The 21,500-nt window shown below is 37.2% G+C and overlaps 1 protein-coding gene across 3 annotated transcripts in view; it reads left to right on the top strand.

Moving 5' to 3' along the window:
• The window catches only part of BICC1 (BicC family RNA binding protein 1), a 259,079-nt gene that overhangs the window by 203,869 nt on the left and 33,710 nt on the right, over nucleotides 1-21,500 (top strand). For all 3 annotated transcript variants that reach the window (XM_047702774.1, XM_047702776.1, XM_047702777.1), the window contains exons 4-8: nucleotides 14,794-14,873; nucleotides 16,635-16,793; nucleotides 18,446-18,499; nucleotides 18,939-19,133; nucleotides 19,584-19,835. In XM_047702774.1, coding sequence (XP_047558730.1) covers nucleotides 14,794-14,873; nucleotides 16,635-16,793; nucleotides 18,446-18,499; nucleotides 18,939-19,133; nucleotides 19,584-19,835 — 740 coding nt within the window. The remainder of the gene's footprint in view (nucleotides 1-14,793; nucleotides 14,874-16,634; nucleotides 16,794-18,445; nucleotides 18,500-18,938; nucleotides 19,134-19,583; nucleotides 19,836-21,500) is intronic.

The raw sequence follows: 21,500 nt of genomic DNA on the forward strand, positions 1-21,500 counted from the left end.
GCATATCATTTTCAAAGCAACCCCACCTTTCACACCCATATTTCATTAGGGAAGGATTTTATACCATTACAAATATAAGTATCATGTCCTGTATTTTATATTCTTTGATTTTAACTAGTATTCTCTGAATTGCTATTGACCCATCTGTGTTCACATGATTAGTCCTGAACTCGAGGACTCAGTATTTGCTCCCTTTCTTTGGAAAACATTTTTGGGAATGTTGGTGGCATTTAGTTTGAGGTTCTCCCATCATACACTGTACTTCACTAACTACACTGTGTTTATATCTTAACAGCAGGAAAGCTAAAGATCCCAAAATATTCAATATTGGGGGCCTCAATTCCTAAACATGGGCAGTAAAACAGGAGGTATTCAAATAGCAGGGCCAAGGACTTGCATACTGAATTGAGTTAACTTTTGAAAAAAAGTTTGAAAGCTGGACTACAGAGTGTTTCAAGTTTGCATGTCTTTATTAATGTCCATCCAAAGCTATCTAAATCAGTTCTTAGGTTTTAAATTAAAATTGCAAAATGAAAATTCCTTAAAGTTTTCTGAGAAATTTCTTAACAATATTTGGCAGATATAACCTAATTTAATTTTTTGCTTAAAATGCCTTAACTATAGTTTCTGATATATAAGTATCATTGATATGTTGCACTGTGAAAATATGTATTGTAGAGATGTTATAGACTTATGCTAAATTAGTTTTGATTTTCAGATTTTAGAACTTACTGCAGCCTTAAATAGTTTTCTTTTTCTTTCTTTTTTTCTTTTTTTGTTTGAGAGAAACATTGAGGTGATGGCAAAGTGAAAAAGTAAATACATTCCATTTTAATTCTTTCTTTTCTCTTTTCAAATATTTTCCTCTCACAAGCTATGAAGAAAACCTATCTTCATCAAGGAGTTACCATGCTGATATGTTGAACATTCCTAATACTCCTTAAAAAGTGAGGGAAAACAAACATATCAAATGTCAAATTGCATATAAAAATTTCTCTAAAAAACAGGAATAACAGTTTATCATGCTCTCACTCATCCTATGTCTCTCTCTGAGGATGATACCAAAGTCTGACAGGAGTTTCTCATTAAAAATCAAACAAAACAAAAAACACAGACACTAACAGAATAAAGCTAATCTGAGACATTTTAGTATAACTAATACTAAAACCGTAGTTAAAACGAAGAGACATTTTTTGCTCTTGATGGGACCGTCTGGGAAGGGGAAATGCAGGGCTAAACACCAGATGATGTGAGAAGGTTCTGGGGGTTTGGTCATTCAGAACCACTGTCACCAGCTGTGAGTGTCTGTGATGCTGTCACAAATGCTGTAAGGCAGCTTTATCAGGGGGATCTAGAGGTTATATAGACTTGCTGGACTCTGCTAAATCAGACCACATCTCTGAAAGAGGTAAGAGCAAATAAGAATATGTCTGGAGAAGAGCTAGAATGGTAATCATTCATTAATAATAGCTAACACTCATGGAGCACTGACTATAATAAGGACACTGCACTAAGCCCCTTATGTTATCCCATTTACTATTATTTATTTCTCGCAACTATCTGTGTGTATGGACACCTACTTTACTCCATAACCTACCTGTACCAGAGGTTGAAGATTCAGAAAATTAAAATTGCTTCACTTAAAATCAGTTCATAGAAGGAGGAGCTGAGGAAAGTAGGGGTGATTGCCTAAAGATGGAATGAGCCTAGCAGGTGGCCATGCCAGAGTGGGAAGGGCGGTATGGGTGTGCTGGGGGAGTGCACTCTTGAGTACAGACGAGGTAGTGACACATGCATAAAAAGACCAGGAAGCAGATACCGGTTACTCTAGGGAAATCCAAATGCTTATCTAATTTGAAGATACAGTAAATAGTATGTTCTGTGAAAGATAGAAAAGCTGGACATGGTGGCTTCCCTGAGATGAAGAAGGCTGCAGACTTAAGAATGGTGGGTGTGTGGACAGTACAGTAGCATGTGATAGGGGACTAAGGACTGACCTCATACTTGACTTCTGTCTGAGGACTGGGCAGTGAAAGAGAAGCCTGCAGAGATCTACATTGCTCTGGAGGGACCTGGTGAAATGTAGCATTTGGGTTGACCTTAAGGCGGTGAGGATTGGATGGATGGAGCCAAAAGTGAGAATATGGAGATGAGAAGCTGTAAAACATTATGGGGAGTGTTTATGTTTGGTTGTAGTGCAGCTTATCTGAAGGGAGTGAAGGGAGGTGAAAGCTGGATAGCTGGGTGCAGTCCTGATCATGAGGGCTTTGAGAACACAACAAACAATTCAAATTTTTAATTCTATAAGGTTGGGAAATCTTGGAAGGTTTATGATGAGAAAGATGGTTTTGGGAAATTATTGTTAACAACTAACTTTTGCTTTTTGTGAAATGGCACACTTTCTATGACTAAAAATGCAGCAAGTCTAGATGACATTTGGAGGAAGGCGTGCTGGGAGTAAGGAGGTTTTAAATAATCTGTGGTCACCTACATGGCCCTGACTGAGGAGTCCTCACCACAATGACTGGACTTTGTGAGATGTGCCTGGCCTAATCTGGTGAACACTCTTGAACTTCGATGAAGGAAGGGAAGGAAGACTAGAACGTTGTTCCGTTCCAGCTCTGAAGTTCTTTGGTATATGTAGGGGATGTACTAAATCAAGATTTTTATATCATCGGCTGAATAAAGATTTATTTCTGTAGCAGAATGATAAAGGTTCTAGGATTTTTACTCTAATACAATATGTAGGATGTTTTTTTTAAGGAGTTGACTTAATTCAATGATGCCTTCTCTCACAGACCTTCCATTCTTTCTGTTACTACTTTCTCCTATGTCTTTTAGAATAACTGAAAGAAAGAGATGATGAACACAAATTTGGTGTCATCTTTTTGGTTAGCTTTCATGTTTTAAATATAACTGCTGAAATTATGCCCCAAAACATAATTGTTGAACATTTCTGAATAGAAGACAAATATCAGCTTGCAGTAATGCCAAACCAAAATTGAATCCTTAAAGTATTTTAAAATATGCTCTGTTAATGTCTTTATAAAACTCCTTCTGCTTAGATGAAGACTTCTCAACTGTTTCAGCCTCTTTGAGAATCTGCAGATCCATTCAGAAAAACTTACCAGTGCATATGTACACAGTCTTTGAATGCAATTGGAGGCAGGTTCACCAGCTCCACAAAGATGATCCATAGACCTCCCCTGCTTCAGTAAGAAACTCTGACTTTAGGATGACTAATGGTTTGCAGAAATCCTACTTCTAGAGATTTGAAGTTGGCACCAAAAAATGTATGTATGTAGTTAAAACAGTGTTTTTTGGGAGCAGAACATACAAACAAATGCCTTTAGAGGTAAAAAATTGTATGGAAGCCAAGAAAATATTAAAGAAGTTTTTAAATGCTGCTGAATCCACACATATTTCTCAAAGGTCCTATAAACATTACAACACATTTATCAAGGAATATCTGAAGGTGCCAAGATACTTCCAGTAATGAACCAGAATAAACATGACCATATGATAAAAATACATTTGCTTTAACAGCCTCTGGGGTCAGGGAGAAGGACAGAGACATGAAAGTGGGGGAGGGGAGGAGGGGAGCAAAAACTGTGTCACAGTTCTTGACTATAGTTGTGAAGTTGAGTTGTGTTGAACAAGAAGAAGAAATCAATATTTTCAAAAAAAGTATCTGCTGAGACCTACGGAATTTTATTCTTAATCTATATAAGGCATGGACTCTACCCTCTAAAAGTTAGTGCCTTACAAAGAAAGACAAGCACAAATGTTGAATGAGCTTCTCCATTTCACCACCCCCAACCTCCTGTACATTTTCTCATCAAGAGAAAAAAAGGAATTGGTGGAAAACGTGTTAACAGTCTCGGTCTGACAGAAAGCAGAATTAACTCCAAAAGATTTAAATAAACTTGAATGCAGGACCGAGTAAAAGGACAAGCAAATAGTTATTAACAGGCGATGGGGCACAAAAGCTGGCAGGAACCAGAGCCGGGATCCCCCAGGGGCTGTGGGGCAAAGGGAGGACAGAGTATCATGGGACCTCTGTGGAAAGGGATTGTGGCAAGGGATTGCCCAGTGGAGTTGAGCTCACGTGTCTGCACAGCTGCTGCCAGAGATGCTGGTTTGGCTTCCTGGGTGCAAAGCAGGGCAGAGCCAACCGTGGAGAATGGCCCTGGGGCAGTGGCTAATGGAGCATAACCAGGTACATGCTCAACTCTTGGATTTTCCTGCTGAGAAGACAGAGAAATCCTGGTGAAACTGTTCGTTATGAGGGCACTACCTTCGAGGTTATTATTTACTTCTATTAATGGGTAGTTTCATCATACCCTGAGAATGATATGTAAATAATGCTTTTCTAAATGTCCTTGCTTGTGGGGACATTGGAGAATTCTTTCAAGAAAGAGGACTGAACTCCCATTACCAGGATTGTTCTTGTTTCCATTTATTTTGGAAATAGTTGCGGAAGAAAGAAGGAGATGTGGCCATAAATGTTTAAAAGAATTCCATGTATAGTTAGTGGTGGCAATAAACATATGGTCTTCACCAGCTATTGGACTCTGTTCCAACCATGTCTTTCAACTGCTGTTAACCCTGTCATTATGTATTCCTGCTCCATTTTCACCGGGGAAGTCTGTGTTCAGAGCCAAAGTACATTGATAAAATTTTATGGGTATGGCCCAACAAATAAAGAGAGGTAAAGTTCAGAAACTGCATGGCAAAAAGCCATCACAGAACTGTAGATGAGAAAGAAGGAACTTTTCAAATTGAGAAAACATTTGTCATTATCATTAACATTTTTAAAGGTCTAAATTTTTAAGGGAATTCTTAAAACATTAACATTGTGCTTGGAAAACAAGGGGTTTTGACAAGATTTAAAGTACAAGAATTTAACTTGATCTCAGGACTTTACTGATACAGATGATCTTCTTTTTCCACATTTTAAAAGTGTACTTTTTCATGGTAGAAAATACAGAAGAGCTTGAAGCATAAAATAAAATAAAAATTACCTGCGACCTTATTACTTAAAAGTAATCACTAGTGGTTGTTTTCCTTTTTATTCTGCTCAATATATATGTATCCTTAAAATAAAATGATGATACTGTGATTTTTTAAGATTTTATTTATTTATTTGACGGAGAAAGACGCAATGAGAGTGGGAACACAAGCAGGGACAGTGGGAGAGGGAGAAGCAGGCTTCCTGCCAAGCAGGGAACCCAACCTGGGGCTCGACCCCAGGACCCCAGGATCATGACCTGAGCTGAAGGCAGACAGTTAAGAACTGAGCCACCCAGGCGCCCCAATACTGTAATTCCTTATGAATATTTCCAGTACTTCATTACTCTCCAGGCATTTTGCACCATTTTTTATTTCCATCCAAAGTATATTAGTTTGCCTAACTATATCCTTGCTAGCCTTATAATTTAAAATCCCCCCCAATTTTGTAAATAAAAAATTATTTAGTAAGGTTGAACTTTGTTCAAGTTAATATATTTCTTGACCATTTTTCTATTGAATCATTTGGGACAATTAGTGTATGTTTGCTTTTTGTTTTTAATTTGTAGGAGCTCTTTCTAGAGAAAAAAGTTTATTTAATAAGATCAATTTTGCAAATACTGTATGATTCTGCTTAGATTAGTATTTAGAATCTTAAAGGGAAAAAAAAGAATGGTGATTGATATAGGCTGGGGCAAAGGAGTATTACCTTTGGATAAACGTTTGGTAAATCCTGATTTAGAAACTATTAGACTTCAAGGTAAATTTAGACATTTTAATTAAGAAAAATAAAGGACCATCTTGAAGTTATGTGATAATTTAATTTATAATTTTGTGCCCCAGAAGATATAAATCTCTTAGGACTGAGAGATTAAGACCTTTGGTTCCAGTTTACTCAAAAGAGTTCTCAAAAAAGTATGAAAGAAACAAATAATATACAGAAAAATGTTACAGTGGAAGACAGGAACATGACAATTGTTTTCACTAAGTGTGATACATAAATAAATCTATTAACGGCTTTTCAGCTCGTCTGTAGAAAGCTGGAGTAGGAAGAAGGGATTGGCAGATAGACATTTTCCCCAATAATTGAAGGCTCATTTATTTAACATTAGGTACTTCCAGTTTTTGTGAAAATTACTTTCCTGATATCATGAACAAGCTTTATTTATTTATTTTAAAGATTTTATTCATTCATTTGACAGAGAGAGAGAGATCACAAGTTGGCAGAGAGGCAGGCAGAGAGAGGGGGAAGCAGTCTCACTGCTGAGCAGAGAGCCGGATGCGGGGCTCGATCCCAGGACCCTGAGATCATGACCTGAGCTGAAAGCAGAGGCTTAACCCACTGAGCCACCCAGGCACCCCTATCATGAACAAGCTTAAAACAGTTTTTAATACCCAGAGTCACATGAACCCTTAATTAACTGCTCTTCCGTGTGATCTGTGAAACTTTCTCACTAGATCTTACAGTAAAGATGAGAAAGGTGGAGAATTTTTATGCCAGTCTCGGGCTGGCAAGTTACTTTTAGAACTGAATTCCTAAGAGTTTTGCTTTTTCTTTTCTTTTTTTCTTTTTTTTTTAATTTCTTTTCAGCATAACAGTATTCATTGTTTTTCCACCACACCCAGTGCTCCATGCCATACGTGCCCTCCCCAGTACCCACCACCTGGTTCCCCCAACCTCCCACCCCCGCCCCTTCAAAACCCTCAGGTTGTTTTTCAGTGTCCATAGTCTCTCATGGTTCATCTCCCCTTCCAATTTCCCTCAACTCCCTTCTCCTCTCCATCTCCCCATGTCCTCCATGTTATTTGTTTGCTTTTTCTTACATATATCCTTAATTGTGCCTCAAATATCTTCAGAAGACAGAATTTCTGGCTTTTAAATTTCTTCTCTTAGTAAGCTGGACGTAAAACAAACAGATTTTTTATGTGGTATAATGTGGTCAAGTCTTCATTTACGGTACTTTCCTTGTCTCAAGTGTGTGAACCCTTAAATGCATGGTTGCCTTTTGGGAACGGCAGCCAGCAGTTTTGTGTTAGGATTTTTCACGAATAGTCCCAGCTGTTGTAAAAAGGAACAGTCTGCCCTGGCCATAGATAACAGCACTTTGGGTTTAGCCCACAGGCAATACCACTGGGACCTTCCATGTACACTGTGAACATCAGTATTCCTTGGAGAGAGAATGACGATTAGTCATTTCTGGCTCCTCGAAATTCTTGCATAACTTGCTGTTATCTCAGTACAGCTCCAGGGGAGGCTTTATCTTGGGCACATGCCTCTATCCCCACTGCAGTGCTCCCTCCTTCGTCAGACGGACCACTGAGTATTAGCCCTGAGCCCTGGGACTCCTGTTCCATTCAGTGTGGGTTCTCCTTCCTTATCCTGGGTCCTTGCATTATTGTTTTTGTCATGCCTTGTGTCTTGGGCTTTGTTCCCACTGCGACAAGAGTTGTCCATCTCTAGCTCATACATATGTATGTGCCCATCCTCCCTTGTAGCAACCTAGCACTGCCAATGCTTTCTGTAGAACTGTTACATAGAAATCATTCAGATGATTCCAGATTTCCTCCTGGCACTTAAGTTTCCTTTCCTCCCCCTTGTCAGAATCCTTGTCCTTACTATCTCTGGAATATAAAGCTTGGATACCAAAAGGCTTCAGAAACTAATTGAGTTAGGCTTTGTGTTTTTAGCTTTCTTTTTCCACACTCCATATTCCAGAGCTAACTTTCTCTTGTGCTTTGGATTTTTCTCGCCCTCATTTTGCATGAACAGCACTCTGCAGTTTTGCTTGTAGTTCAGTTTATACTGTGTAAGATAAGGTGGTTTGTAAGATAAGGTGGTTTACCCTTTTCTAATTCTCACACTTCTTAAATACATCTTTCACCTGCTATGCCTTGATTTTGCTTAATACTTTGTTTGCATTTCATTGTTCTTCTCTGAAATTATTTCTGGGTTTTTGCTGAGTCCATAGGACTTGTTTCTGACTACATAAACAGCTTTGACATGGTACATAGGATCTTAACAGAGAAGAGGCACATGCCTTACTTACCCCTTCTCTCTCTCATGCCTTCTTTCCTCCTAAAGTTGAAACAACTCAGAACAATTAGAAGAGCATATTGTCACTATATTTTGAATGCTTTTATTGCTGATGATTTTGGAGATACTGGCATTCTATCAGTAAAAGTTCTCGCGTATCTTCTAGATAGCTGTGAATTTTCAAAGGGTAATAATAGCTCTTTTCCACAGGCTCCATTTTGGGATGTGAATGCACCCTTTCATTTAGCAAAACCTGCCTAAAAGTGCTCATTACTGTAGTGATGAGGGCACCTCACCTCCAGTCACTGCCAAATAGTTGAACTGAGAAACGTCTTGAAAAAGGTGTCGTACTTTCTATTGTTTGATTTGCTCATGTCACTTATGCCAATATCCTGTCAAGAACACACTTCCTCTGTTGAGTATTAAGTTTCTCTCTGCCAAATGGAATTTTGATAGAAAGTTATCCTGGGGCATCATGGTGTTTAAACTGATTATGTGTACCAATGGAAACATCTTTTTCTTATGAAAACCAGGTTTTTAAAATTTTAAAACAAATTTGCTTTTGCATTTCTCTCTCTTCTCGTCTAATTAACTAGGAAGGGAATTTTTTCTCTTTTAAAATAAGTAAGGATTATTTTATACCTTGTTCTAAAGCAACATATTTGGTTAAGGGAATGCCTGCAACAGGTAGATTTGTTTTTTTTCTTAATCCAATTGTAATATCTGATGTGTTATAGCTGCTCACCAACATTTTATCTTAAATATTTATAGCTTGGGTTCTTCTACCTACTCTCCAAATACACTTTTTACCTTCTTATTCTAATTCAGTTTATTAAAATCCTTGAAAGAATCTGGGAGTCTATATTACTGGCTATAAAATCAGCTTAAAGTACATTGGCTACTGTCATTCTGTTTCATTTCTTTAAAATAATTCCCAGTAAGATTTAATGAGTCAGTTCAGGTTTCCTCCATCTCTTGCTAAAACACATATGTTCACTTAAAAATCTGATATTGGAAAAAAAAATGTGATATCAGTATGTTACTTGACTTGGATATAACATTTTTGTTTAAAAAGGAAAGTCTGTTTCTCAAGAGGTCAGAAGGAAACTTTTGTTTCACAGGAAAATATGGGCCATGGCCCCATGACCAAGAGTCAAATTCACTTTTGTTGATCAGCAGTGACTTGCTAATGTAAAAGAACAGTGATCAAAATAGCACGTGGATTGAGTGGTATCTAATTTTGAACCAGGATATGGCTCAGATAGGGTTTAAAGGACACTCCCATCTCCATATGCGGTTTTCCCTGCATTTGTTTGGTGCCTACAAGCACATTATTCAGGAAATGCCAATAGGGTGAATACCAAGTTTCATCTATGTTGATGCAGAATTGCACATTCATAGAGTGTGCAAAACAAGAGGAAAGCCCAAGGTGCGGTCTCTGAAGCCAGTCATGGATCATGACAGATCACTGTTTCACACCTTTGTGTTTAACTGCGTACAGCCTGAGGCTCTTAGAAACATTTAGATTGTGATGTCTTTGGTAAGTAGCTCTTGAAATACCAAGAACTTGGAAAATAAAGTTATTTATGAGGTTAGTTTTATTTAAGAATGTTATAGTATTGTTTCACAACAAAGGCATTTGGATTTATTTGAAAGTATAATGATGTTCTGACCAAACTCCCTCATTGAAGAAACTCTCCTCCAGAGATTCAGTGACTTTTTCAAGGTAACAGATCTTGTTTATGACTTACTTATGATTCAGAACTTATTATCATCATTGTGGAATTTATATATTTTCCCTGCAGTGTGAAAGGAATCTATTGCAGAGTCAGTCACCAAAACCTTTAATACATTCTGCTTGATATCTGCTGGCTTTTCAAGGCATTTCCCTATATGATCCTAGTCAGCCAGTACCTGGGGGATGTCCAGGCCTTTTTCTAAGTCTTGGTTTATATTTTGTGTTTCATAAAATCCTTACCCTACAGCACAGTCTTTCTTATTTAAAAAAAAAAAATTCCCACTACTACTTTGGAACTAACTACTTGCTAGCTGTGGATATATTCCCAGTGGTTGCAGGGAATTTCAGAGGAAGTTGGAGAGGCCTCTCTATCAACCCTGACCACTTCTAACAGTGGTGATGGAGCCAGCCCCAGCCAATGTCCTTCTTATTAGACAGTTTTAAAGGCTAAGACTTTTTAGGAAGAACTTGAAACAAAAGTGAAGAGAGCTCCAAGCCAAAAGAAAGTGAATTCTGTCCACTGCTCTCTTCTTATGGATATGAGGCCAGTTTGACAGTTTTATATACATTCATAAAAGGTACCAAAGCCATCTTGATTTCAGGCCATGACATGGAACGTTTTCCCTGCAAACAGAAGAGCAGCGCTAATATTATGTCTTTTATTTTGGGTGTTGTGGGTGGGAGGAGTCAGGTTAGTTAAACTAGGGATTTTCTGTTGTTTTCTCTCTCCAGGAGAACCTGCTGAGAATGAAAGCATTGCTTTGATTTTTTGGTGTTGAATCTTTTCACAACAATACTCAGTCATGGAGACAGGAGAGTAGCTATCAACAGATCATTGGTGAAACAGTGATGGCTTGAATTGATCATATGTCAATAATCCATTACTTTCTGTAGCATAATAGATACAATGATAAAGCTGACATAAATCTATCCTATACATTTTGCTCTGGAATAAGAATGAAATGAAAGGAGGTTTAAGCTTGAGGAGAGAAGGAAAATGCAATAAAAATTTTTACTAATGTTTCCAGGAATGGGAATGTTTCCAAGTATGGGAAACCAGAGAGTGCAACCAGAGTACCAAGAGCTAATCTTTTTAAAATCATAACTAAACTTCACTTAAGCTCATATAAATATCCCAACTTTTAAAAAATATATATATTTACTGAAAATATGGTTTTTAGCATGTATTCTTATAAAAACAATTGTTGCCTTATCAACTCCTTATGAATTTCCATATGGAAGTCATAAAAACCTTTTTTGCTCAAAGGTTTAGCTCTTTTGCAGTATACACATAAAAAATACCCATTTTTTACCCATGTCCATACAACTTCATATAACTTATTGAAGGTTGGATCACCATTTGGTCTTCCTCTCTTCCATGGGATTACACCACAGAAGTGTAAACAGATTGATGGGGCATAAATCTAAAAGCCACAATTCTGGATGGACATCTGAGAGTTCTCTCTATTTTTATAGAGGTACTGAGATAAAAATATTTGAAGTCAAAATGGTTCTGGGACGCACAGGACCTATGATCACCTTAGATATGAAGTTTAGTCTCTTCCCATGAATTTCCATCTCCTCCGTCTAGGAAGCCATTTCCAAAAATAGGGGCTCCTTCAGTCCATTCACCTACTGTTTAATGAATATCTGTTACTTGTCTGGCACCGAGAAGTTATAAAACCAATTAAGACAATCCTTGTATTTAGAGAGCTTGAGGGTTGATTATAAAGCAATGGATAATTATTTTTAGAGTGAATATCTCAAAACTTTCATGCCCAAATTGGAGTTGTCCTTCAAAGCAATTATTTTGGGTCAGGGAAGATTTTACAGTCATTCCCTATTACTCTGCCATCTTCCAGCAATCTTCATAGCTGGCCCATTCTTTTATGTTCATTAATAGAGCTAATCCTGTAACTTTTCTCCATCAAGTAGTTCCAGAATAGGTCTGAGTAAAACCTCAGCCCCTTGCAAGGATACATTTAAACTGTGAAAGAGAACATTCATTGAATACAGAGAACTGAATTTCAGGATTTGAAATAAGCACAGTAAGTCCAGCGTGGAATAAGAGCTCACATCCTATAGATATCTTCTAAGCAAGGGCAAAGGAGGGCATGAGGAAGACACTATTATTGGCCACTTTAGCTATCTAAACCAGAATATTGTCATGATTGTTTTTCTCTTGACTGATTTTCTCATGATAATTTATGAGACTTGATTATTTAGAACCATTTTCCAAACAAGTGCTGATTTGGGTCCTGGAGACTGTGTGTTGTGTGTACATCTCTATGTCCATTGATAATTTATAATTTTAGGTCACTAGATGGTGCTCTTTCACTTTGAAACAAAATGTATTTTACGTTCTGGCATTTGCTTTTCATTTTATTGTTCTGTTGATACAGAGATGGTAGAAAATAAAATTCTCTCATAAATTGGATCTGAGGCTTCCTGTCCCTCTACAGGTGCATAGGAATTTTAATGTGATTATCCAACCTATACAAGTAATGGGTTTTCATATTAGCATACTGCTCAATACTTAACTGTTAATTTATTTTGTAAGAAAATGCATTTTTCTCCTGTAGAACCATTTTATGTTATATATACTTGGCTGATACATAAGACACTACAGTTCTATTTTTATGTGGTTTTATCTGTTCTGTCCTACACATGATTGAAAAATAACTTGGGAAACAAACAAAATGCCAAATTACTGGATCCTGAAGACCCAGGAATGTACATTTTAACAAATGCTACAATTGAATGCCATCAGGTGTATTTTGAGAAATGCCAGGTTCTTATCCCCCAGTAGTAAGCATTTTCAGTGGAGATAAACATCAGAGCCAGCCGACGGTAACTAAAATCAAAGTCAAAGATAGCTGGGTTAAAAATTTTGAATGTAGATAGCTCGTAATGTGAATATTTCCTAGAGGAGCTATAATGGATATAATAAGAATTACTGAAGAAAATGCTTTGTTTACATAAGTATGTTAAAGTTGGTGAGAATCTTACAGAGAAAACGTGGTTCCTGTTAAGATACACTAAAGAGTAAGTGATGTGAACGTGATGCCATACTGACTTCAGCTTGTTTGACATCCGTTTTGCCCTACTTTTAGGCCCTTGACCTTATAATACCTGACACTTAAACGTTTTAGAAGGTTTAAACCAATCCTAAGATCTTTCATCTTCATAGTGTCCCTGTGACATGGCAGGCATCAGAGGAAGGATTAAAGAACAGGGTAAGGAGAAGAGTCTAAGGCCTAGGGCAGCTCCCAGGAGATAGTCTGGGAAGGAGGGGTGGCTCGGGTGGCTGGAGGTGACAGCTGACTCAAATTAAGCACAGCTGTTGGGATGTCCCCGCAGGAGGCCAGAGGCATTCCTGAGCTCTGAAACTTGGTGGTGCATTGTTGTTGACTGTGATTGTTCTGTCCTGGTCTTAAGAGCCTGTAGCTATAGTACAGGGTTTCTACGCTCCCTCCCCCCCCTCCCTCCATCTTTCCCTCCCTTCCTTCCTCTCTCTCTTCAGTTGCTCATTTTTACCTTATGAATATGACGTGCTCATCATGGCATTGATTTTCAAATGGACTGTTGGATGGGGATACGTAAGTCACAGTATCAGGGAAGTATGTGGGAATAAAATTCCCACCAGGTGATTCTCTTTTCTTATCCTAGAGAAGTGATGGTTTGGAAGGACTCAGTTGGAACTGCTTGTTAATTGTAGAAAATGCTCAGCAAACATTTCCGGACCCCGTTGCTGATCTGAAGTGTAGTTCCGAGTAGGAAGGACTCAGCAGAGAAGGTGTGCTGTAGGGGGTCAGTGAGGTTGACATCACTAGTGATGGTGATGATGATGACTTCTCTGCTCTTCAGCCTTATCACTTTAGTCTAATGGTATAGAACTTCTGGCTTCCCCCCAAATGGTCTTGGTCTCTGTCACGCCGACCCATGGGGTAATAGAACACCCTGTTGCAGGGGAGACTTGGAAACCTGACAAAAGAGAGAGGTGAAGAGACACATCCTCACCCGGAGTTTTGGCTCTGATGTTTCTCTCCTTGTGAAGATTCCAGCTTGGTGAACTGCCTCACCTCCTTCAAGCTTTTACTCAGACCTCACTTTCTCAGTGAGGCCTGATGCGCTGACCCCCTTCCCACAGCTGGTACTCTTCACCCTTCTCTCTTGTTCTCCTTCTTATAAGTTATATTCTAATACATTAGATAATTTATTTGATTCATTTTTGTCCCCCTGTATATAAGACTGTAAGCTGCATCTGAACAAGTATCTTTTTCTTTACTAATATATCCTCCAGCCCCTGGAATAGTGCCTGGTACATAGTAGAGTTCAGAAAATACTTGCTGAATGAATGTTTTCCTTTATAACATTCTGTGGCAGTAATCAATAATATTGATTATATATTAATACATATATTAGTCATTTAACACTAATTCTGAATAAATGCTGCTGAATCATAATGTTTTATTCTAATAAACTTGGTATGTAAAGATAAATTCTGAATTAGGTTATCACGTAGTGTAAAAGTGTGAATCCAGAGTTGGAAGACGTTGGATTGTAATGAATGAGTCTCTTAGTGGTTTTCTAGGGCAAGTTAACTAAACTGCTCTGTGCCTTATTTCCTCAGGAAAAGAATCTTACAAAGCTGTGGGGTAATTAAATGAGTTAATAGACTTAAAGCCTTAGATCAGGGCTTGGAATGTAGCAAGAATGTAGTAAGTAATAAATTGAATTTATAAATTCTTTACTTGTTTAAAAAATAATTATGTGATAAACTTATTTTGCAGTTCAATAGTTTAGGCAGCTTTCAGAAGGAAAAAAGTCCACATAGAAAAATATACTCCTTGGGGATTTTCCATATTCCTGTTTTGATTACAATGTTAACATACCTAAAATGAATTAAATATTGAATTTCTTATGAATCTCTTTTCTTACATTGTAACATCATTTTTAAAACAAAGAGTTTGGGGTTTTATATGAGCCCTTTGTTTTTGGTTTCTTATAGATCCCCATATTAAGGTTTCTGGAAAGAAAGAAGATGTTAAGGAGGCCAAGGAAATGATCATGTCTGTCTTAGACACAAAAGTAAGTGAATGTTAAGGACACTCAGATGTCAGAACCTTGTCTCTGCAAGGGCTACTTCATGCTGTTATGAAAAGAACCATTTGGAGAAGAAAAACCAGGAGAAAGTAATGGTGGGTTTTAAAATAAGCATGTGTGATTCTACAATGGATGTAAAGTTAGTTTAAAATTTGAATAGGTTCTCAAGCTAGGTAAATGAATAATATTATATATACGTACTCACACACACACACACGTGTGTATGTACGTACATATAAGTACATATATATGTGTTTGTAAGTATATGCCATCTTCAGAAATAGACTTTGATGCTGATTAGTATAGGGCAAGTGATGAAGTTTGGAAGAATTATCATATTTGCCTTTATGATGCCAGAATGATCTCAGTTGTATGTGCGTGAAACTCGACAACTTTGTTTTATAAGTTCTTTCTCTCTCTGCAGGTATAAGCTAGATAATAGGGAAATATAATTGTGTAAAAATGTATACTGATTTGTGAGAATTTATTCTAGTAAACTCTTCTAAATCGTATATTACGTGGCAGGCACTTTGCTAATAAGCATCTTACAATTATTAACTTGTTTAATGTTTATAACCAACTCGACACAGAGATATTAGGGAATTTGCCCAGAATCCAGTAGCTAATAAACAAATAGGTGGGATTTAAATCCAGGCTGTCTGGTTCTTAACCACTATGTTTTGCCACTTGGTATTTCACTGAAATGGTTTCTGATCTCTTCTTCTTTTTTTTTTTTTCTTTTCTTACTCTTTTTTATTTTTAAGACTTATTTGCCTTACAATTATTAAGTATTCTGGAATCTTTTCCCAGGAAGAATATTGATTTCCTGAACTTCAAATGTTAAACTAAAGGAAGAACTAAATTTAAAAATCAAAGTGTTTAATGGATATGTTTAAAATTTAAAAATTAAGGCTATGTAAAAACCATTGATATTTTTAACATCTTGTTGTATTTTGACTTTCTAATTTTAGTTTCTGAGGACTGAAGAATGTTTACATCAGTCTTACAAATGAGAAAATATTTCATGTTTTTCTCATTTTATAATACCAAATTTCCCAAAATTAAGTACACAGATTCTAATATGATCACAGTTATTCATTATGTCTTAGAATGTTATATTTTGCTTTATTATAACTAATCTTATACTTTGTATTGGTTTAAGTAAACCATGTTACTTCTGGAGCTCTGTGATTTGTTGTCCCTTCCTCATTCTTCCTATCACTGAGAATAACAGGTCTGCTCTGTAAAATTTGACCTACAGTAGTAGACAAATTGTGAAAACAACATTTACAAATACTTTCCTATTCAGTTTTGAATTTTATTTTTATTGTTTCTGTCATAGTTCAACACTCCTACTAGCCTATATATATTCAGTCTTGTAATTATTTTCATTTTTTTGTTATTTGAATTAAATGTTTCATGAATAATCTCTGTTAAAGAAAAAACTGAATAATTAATTTGTAATTATGCCTGACTTTATTTAAATGCTGCTTTCCAAAAAGTTATCTTGGTAAAGGGTGTATCTTTCAATTTATTCTGACAGATCTGTCTTAAAGTGAGAATTTCTTTTTTATAGCCAAAGAGAAATAGAAAATATACATTTATAGATTAGGATGATACTACCAAGAAATCTATAGGGTTTCCCGTCGGATCACTTTTTGTTAGTACTCTTCCCTTGGAGAAAAAGTGTTTTAAGGAGTTGTTCTTTTTTCATGCATCAAGAATTAATACATTATTTCCATATAGAGTAATCGAGTCACCTTGAAGATGGATGTTTCACATACAGAACATTCCCATGTAATCGGCAAAGGTGGCAACAATATTAAAAAAGTGATGGAAGAAACAGGATGCCACATCCACTTTCCAGATTCCAACAGAAATAACCAAGCAGAAAAAAGCAACCAGGTGCTTTGTCTTTTTGCATGAACTTTTTGCATGAATTAAAGCTTTAATTTTCCATATGCATATCTTTTTTGGGAGATAGAAGCACAAAAATAACCACGGACATACCATATGATCTTGCTAATATGTGGAATCTAAAAAAACAAAACAAAACAAAACAAATGAATAAACAAAAGGCAGAAACAGACCTGTAAATGTAGAGAACAAACTGATGGTTCCCAGAGGAGAGGGTAGTGGGGAGATGGGCAACAATGGGTCAAGGGGAGTAAGAGGTACAGGCTCCCAGTTATGGAATGAATAAGTCATGGGAATAAAAGGCACAGCATAGAGAATATAGTCAGTGGTATTGTAATAGCTTTGGTGAACATAGCATAACTTCTAAACTTGTCAAATCACTAAAATCACTTGAAACTGATGTAACATTATGTGTCAACTATACTCAAAAAATAAAAATTAAAAAAAAATATGGCCTCTTTTCAAGGAGACTGAAGGTGCTCTACTTTTTTTAAGAGATGATGCGTAGGTAAGCTATAAACTTTTCATCTCTAAGTGGTTGTAGAAGGGCGGGAGCAGCGTAAATGTGATGGCAACGTAAAGTGAAGTCTCTGAGACAAGGCCCAGAGAGCATAATGTGAGGAAAGGACCTGGAATTCTGCCTACTCCAAGCACGCATCCACTGTGGGGATTCTGTCTGTAGCCTCACACACATGGTTCTCCAGGGTGCACCACATCACCTTCTCAGAGGCAGTGCTTGGGTGCCCATCTTCCTCGCATTGACTAAATTATGTATGTCTTTAGTTTATACACATTCTTTCTAGTTTTTGTGTTTGAAAACAAATGAAACTCACCTGTCCATGCACTTTCAGTATGTGATGATTGGATAGTATTATTTGTGTTATTTGAAAGTTTCCTCTCTAATCACAGTTCTAGAAACTGTCAGCCACAAAGATGAATAAGGTGACAGTCTTTTCTCTTTGGGGACAAATGTGACAGTTACATAAATAAGGAAGATAGAAAGCAATGGCAGTATTCAAAATATTTGACAATTGGTATGGCACGGGGCATGGTCTATTAGGAACAGTGCCCTAGAGCCCCATGCCTTTACCCTCATGCAAGATGAATTCTTTAGTTGATGGATCATGGGAAAGTTCAGGGGATCCCAGGAGAGAGCTGGAGGTAGTGTTGGAGCAATAATTATTTTTTACCACCTAGCATGAAATAGTTCAATATTTACCTACCTAGCATGAAGTAGTTCAATATTTTGAGTACTTAACGGCAGCAATAACATTGTACAGTGATGTACAGTACAGACCTGATATACAGTATGCAAAAGTTTAAATAAAAGGTAAAAAATACAGTGAACCAGAGAAATGATAAAGTGGACAGGATGGCATTATGGGGACTGTGAAGTTTAGCTAAGTCCAGGGGTTGATGTAAATCAAATGACACCAATCAGCAAAGGAGCTCATTAAAATGCAAATTATGATTAAGTAGGACTAGGTTGGTGCCTGAGATCCTTCATGTTTAACAAGCTCCCAGTGAAGGGCAATGCTGTTCTTTTCTGGATGACATTTTGAATGGCACGGGTGTGGATGGACTGGAGAAACAGATGTGGGCTCGATTAAAATCTAACTTTGTATTTTCTACTTTTGCAGGTATCTATAGCAGGACAACCAGCAGGAGTAGAATCTGCCCGAGTTAGAATTCGGGTAACTATTTGTTACTTTAATACTGTAAATCAGTGTCAGCAATGGTTCCATCATAAGGCAATAAAAATATCTTCATGTATCAGTTTATAACCAAATCGTATGTTCAGTAGTTTGGAAATAGTGACAAAAGTTGTTTGAATGTGTTGAAGATATTTGTTAGATTCCAGATTGTACCTGACTCAGTTTCTCTGATGATTTTAAAATGATGAAAAAGAGGCCCAAGGAAGAATTCCACAGGCTGTTTAAGTTACAAACTCTCAGGTTTCACAAAAGACTCCTTTCATTTGAGAAACTTTACAAACTCTACCCAAGCTTATGTATGTAATAAAAACAATTTACCCTTTAGAATTCCATCCTCAGAAAGGAAGGAATAAGTTATGCACATCTCTAAATGTGTGGTGATTCAGCTGTCTGCTTGGGCTTTCATATTTTCATTTAGGAGCTGCTTCCTTTGGTGCTGATGTTTGAGCTGCCAATCGCTGGGATTCTTCAACCAGTTCCCGATCCTAACTCCCCCTCGATTCAGCACATATCACAAACGTACAACATTTCGGTGTCATTTAAGCAGCGTTCTCGAATGTATGGTGCTACTGTGATAGTACGAGGGTCTCAGAATAACACCAGTGCTGTGAAGGTAAGTAAATGAGATAATTATAACATCCTAAGTGTACAAATTATGCAAGTTTTATTTTTATTTTTTTTAGATTTTATTCATTTGAGAGAGAGAGTGAGAGATAAAGTGACCACAAGCGGTGAGGGGAAAGGGCAGAGGAAGAGGGAGAAACAGACTCCCTACAGAGCAGGGAGCCTGATGCAGGGCTCCATCCCAGGACCCTGGGGTCACGACCTGAGCCAAAGGCAGACGCTCAAACATCTGAGCCACCCAGTGCCCCAAAGCAAATTTTATTTTTTAAAGGATTTTAAATTTTAAATTAATTCATTTTCCAGAATTTTCCCTCGAATTGCATTTTGGTTTATGGAATGTGTTGAGTTTCTCCATAGTTATTAGAAGTGCACTAGAATCTTTCCTTGTATGTGGACAGTTATTCTGTAGGATTATTTCTTTCCTACTCTTCTCTCGTAGGAAGGAACTGCCATGCTGTTGGAACATCTCGCTGGGAGCCTGGCATCAGCTATTCCCGTGAGCACACAACTAGACATTGCAGCTCAACATCATCTCTTTATGATGGGTCGAAATGGAAGCAACATCAAACATATCATGCAAAGAACAGGTGCTCAGATCCACTTTCCTGACCCCAGTAATCCACAGAAGAAATCCACCGTCTACCTCCAGGGCACCATTGAGTCTGTCTGTCTTGCAAGGCAATATCTCATGGTAGGTTTACTGAAATTAGTGTTACAATTTCATTTTATTTTATTTACTTCTTTGTACAGTGTATGTGGCTACACACACCTTACTACTGTGGTATATATGAAAACACTTTGGAAGCCTTGTCAAATAAGTTTCTTGCTAAAAGGAAGTAAAATAAGAATAAAGTATGTAATCCCTTACAGGCTCAATTTCATTACATAGGCGAGTAATTTCTTTGCAGTATTTTTTTTTAACTTAAACTAAACACAGAAGAGTATACAATGAAATAATGCACTGTATTTCATGCAGGGTGATTATTTTCACCTGACATGTAGTATTTGTCCGTATTTGACAAAGAAAGTCTATTTAAACAGAAAAGTAAAAATACCTTTTACCCTCAAAGATACAAATTTTGGTAGCATGAAACATGTGAACATTTCTCAGATCTCTGATATAATTTAAAAAATGGTATTCAAGCCACATAATTTGTCTTAATGCTTTGAAGTAAATAGCCATTATATAATTCATTACTGCTTCCTATTTAAAATGTGCAGTATTTCTTTTTTTTTTTTAATTTATTTTCAGTGTTCCAGAATTCATTGCTTATGCACCCAGTGCTCCATACAATACGTGCCCTCCATAATACCCACCACCAGGCTCACCCAACTCCCTACCCCTCTCCCTTCCAAAACCTTCAGTTTGTTTTTCAGAGTCCATAGTCTGTCATGGTTTGTCTCCCCCTCTGATTTCCCCCAATTCACTTCTCTCCATCTGCCCATGTCCTCAGTGTTATTCCCTATGCTCCACAAGTAAGTGAAACCATATGATAATTGACTCTCTCTGCTTGACTTATTTCACTCAGCATAATCTTTTCCAGTCCCATCCATGTTGATATAAAAGTTGGGTATTCATCCTTGCTGATGGAGGCATAATACTCCATAGTATATATGGCCCATATTTTCTTTATCCATTTGTCCATTGAAGGGCATCTTGGTTCTTTCCACAGTCCTTCCTATATTCATTTAAAAGCATGTATTGCATGGAGCACTGGGTGTGGTGCAAAAACAATGAATTCTGGTACACTGGAAAGAAAAAAAAAAAAAAACCACAACAGCACCGCAGTGTATAGGTTGATATATATTAACAAAGTGGATTGACTGACATAATGTGGACTTACAAATTATCTTATTAAAAACACCATTGTATTCTCCTGTTCAAGAAATTGACCTTTAGTGACATTTGAAACAGTAGGCCTTAGGCCTGGTCTTTACTAATATTAACTTGCAGAATTTGTTTTTGAGAAACTTTCAGAAAGTCCAATTTTTACTTTTTAAGAGAGGAGCATAAGCAGGGAGGGGAGTGGCAGTAGGATAAGCAGAGAGAGAATCTTAAGCAGACTCTATGGTCAGCACAGAGCCCAACTCTACGCTGGATGCCAGGACTCTGAAATCATGACCTAAGCCAAAATCAAGAGTCCAATGCTTAACTAACTGAGCCACCCAGGGACCCCAGAAAATCTGAGAGATAAGAACTTGTTATAATCATTAAGGATTATAATACATAATTATTTTGTTGTGAATGATTATTTTTAGCCAAGCTTAGTTTATAAGGATACTTTTTTTTTTTTAAGGTTTTACTTATTTATTTGATGGAGAGAGAGAGAGAGAGCACACAAGCAGACAGAGCAGC

The sequence above is a fragment of the Lutra lutra genome, chromosome 14 (genome assembly GCF_902655055.1).
Source record: "Lutra lutra chromosome 14, mLutLut1.2, whole genome shotgun sequence".
NCBI lineage: Eukaryota > Metazoa > Chordata > Mammalia > Carnivora > Mustelidae > Lutra > Lutra lutra.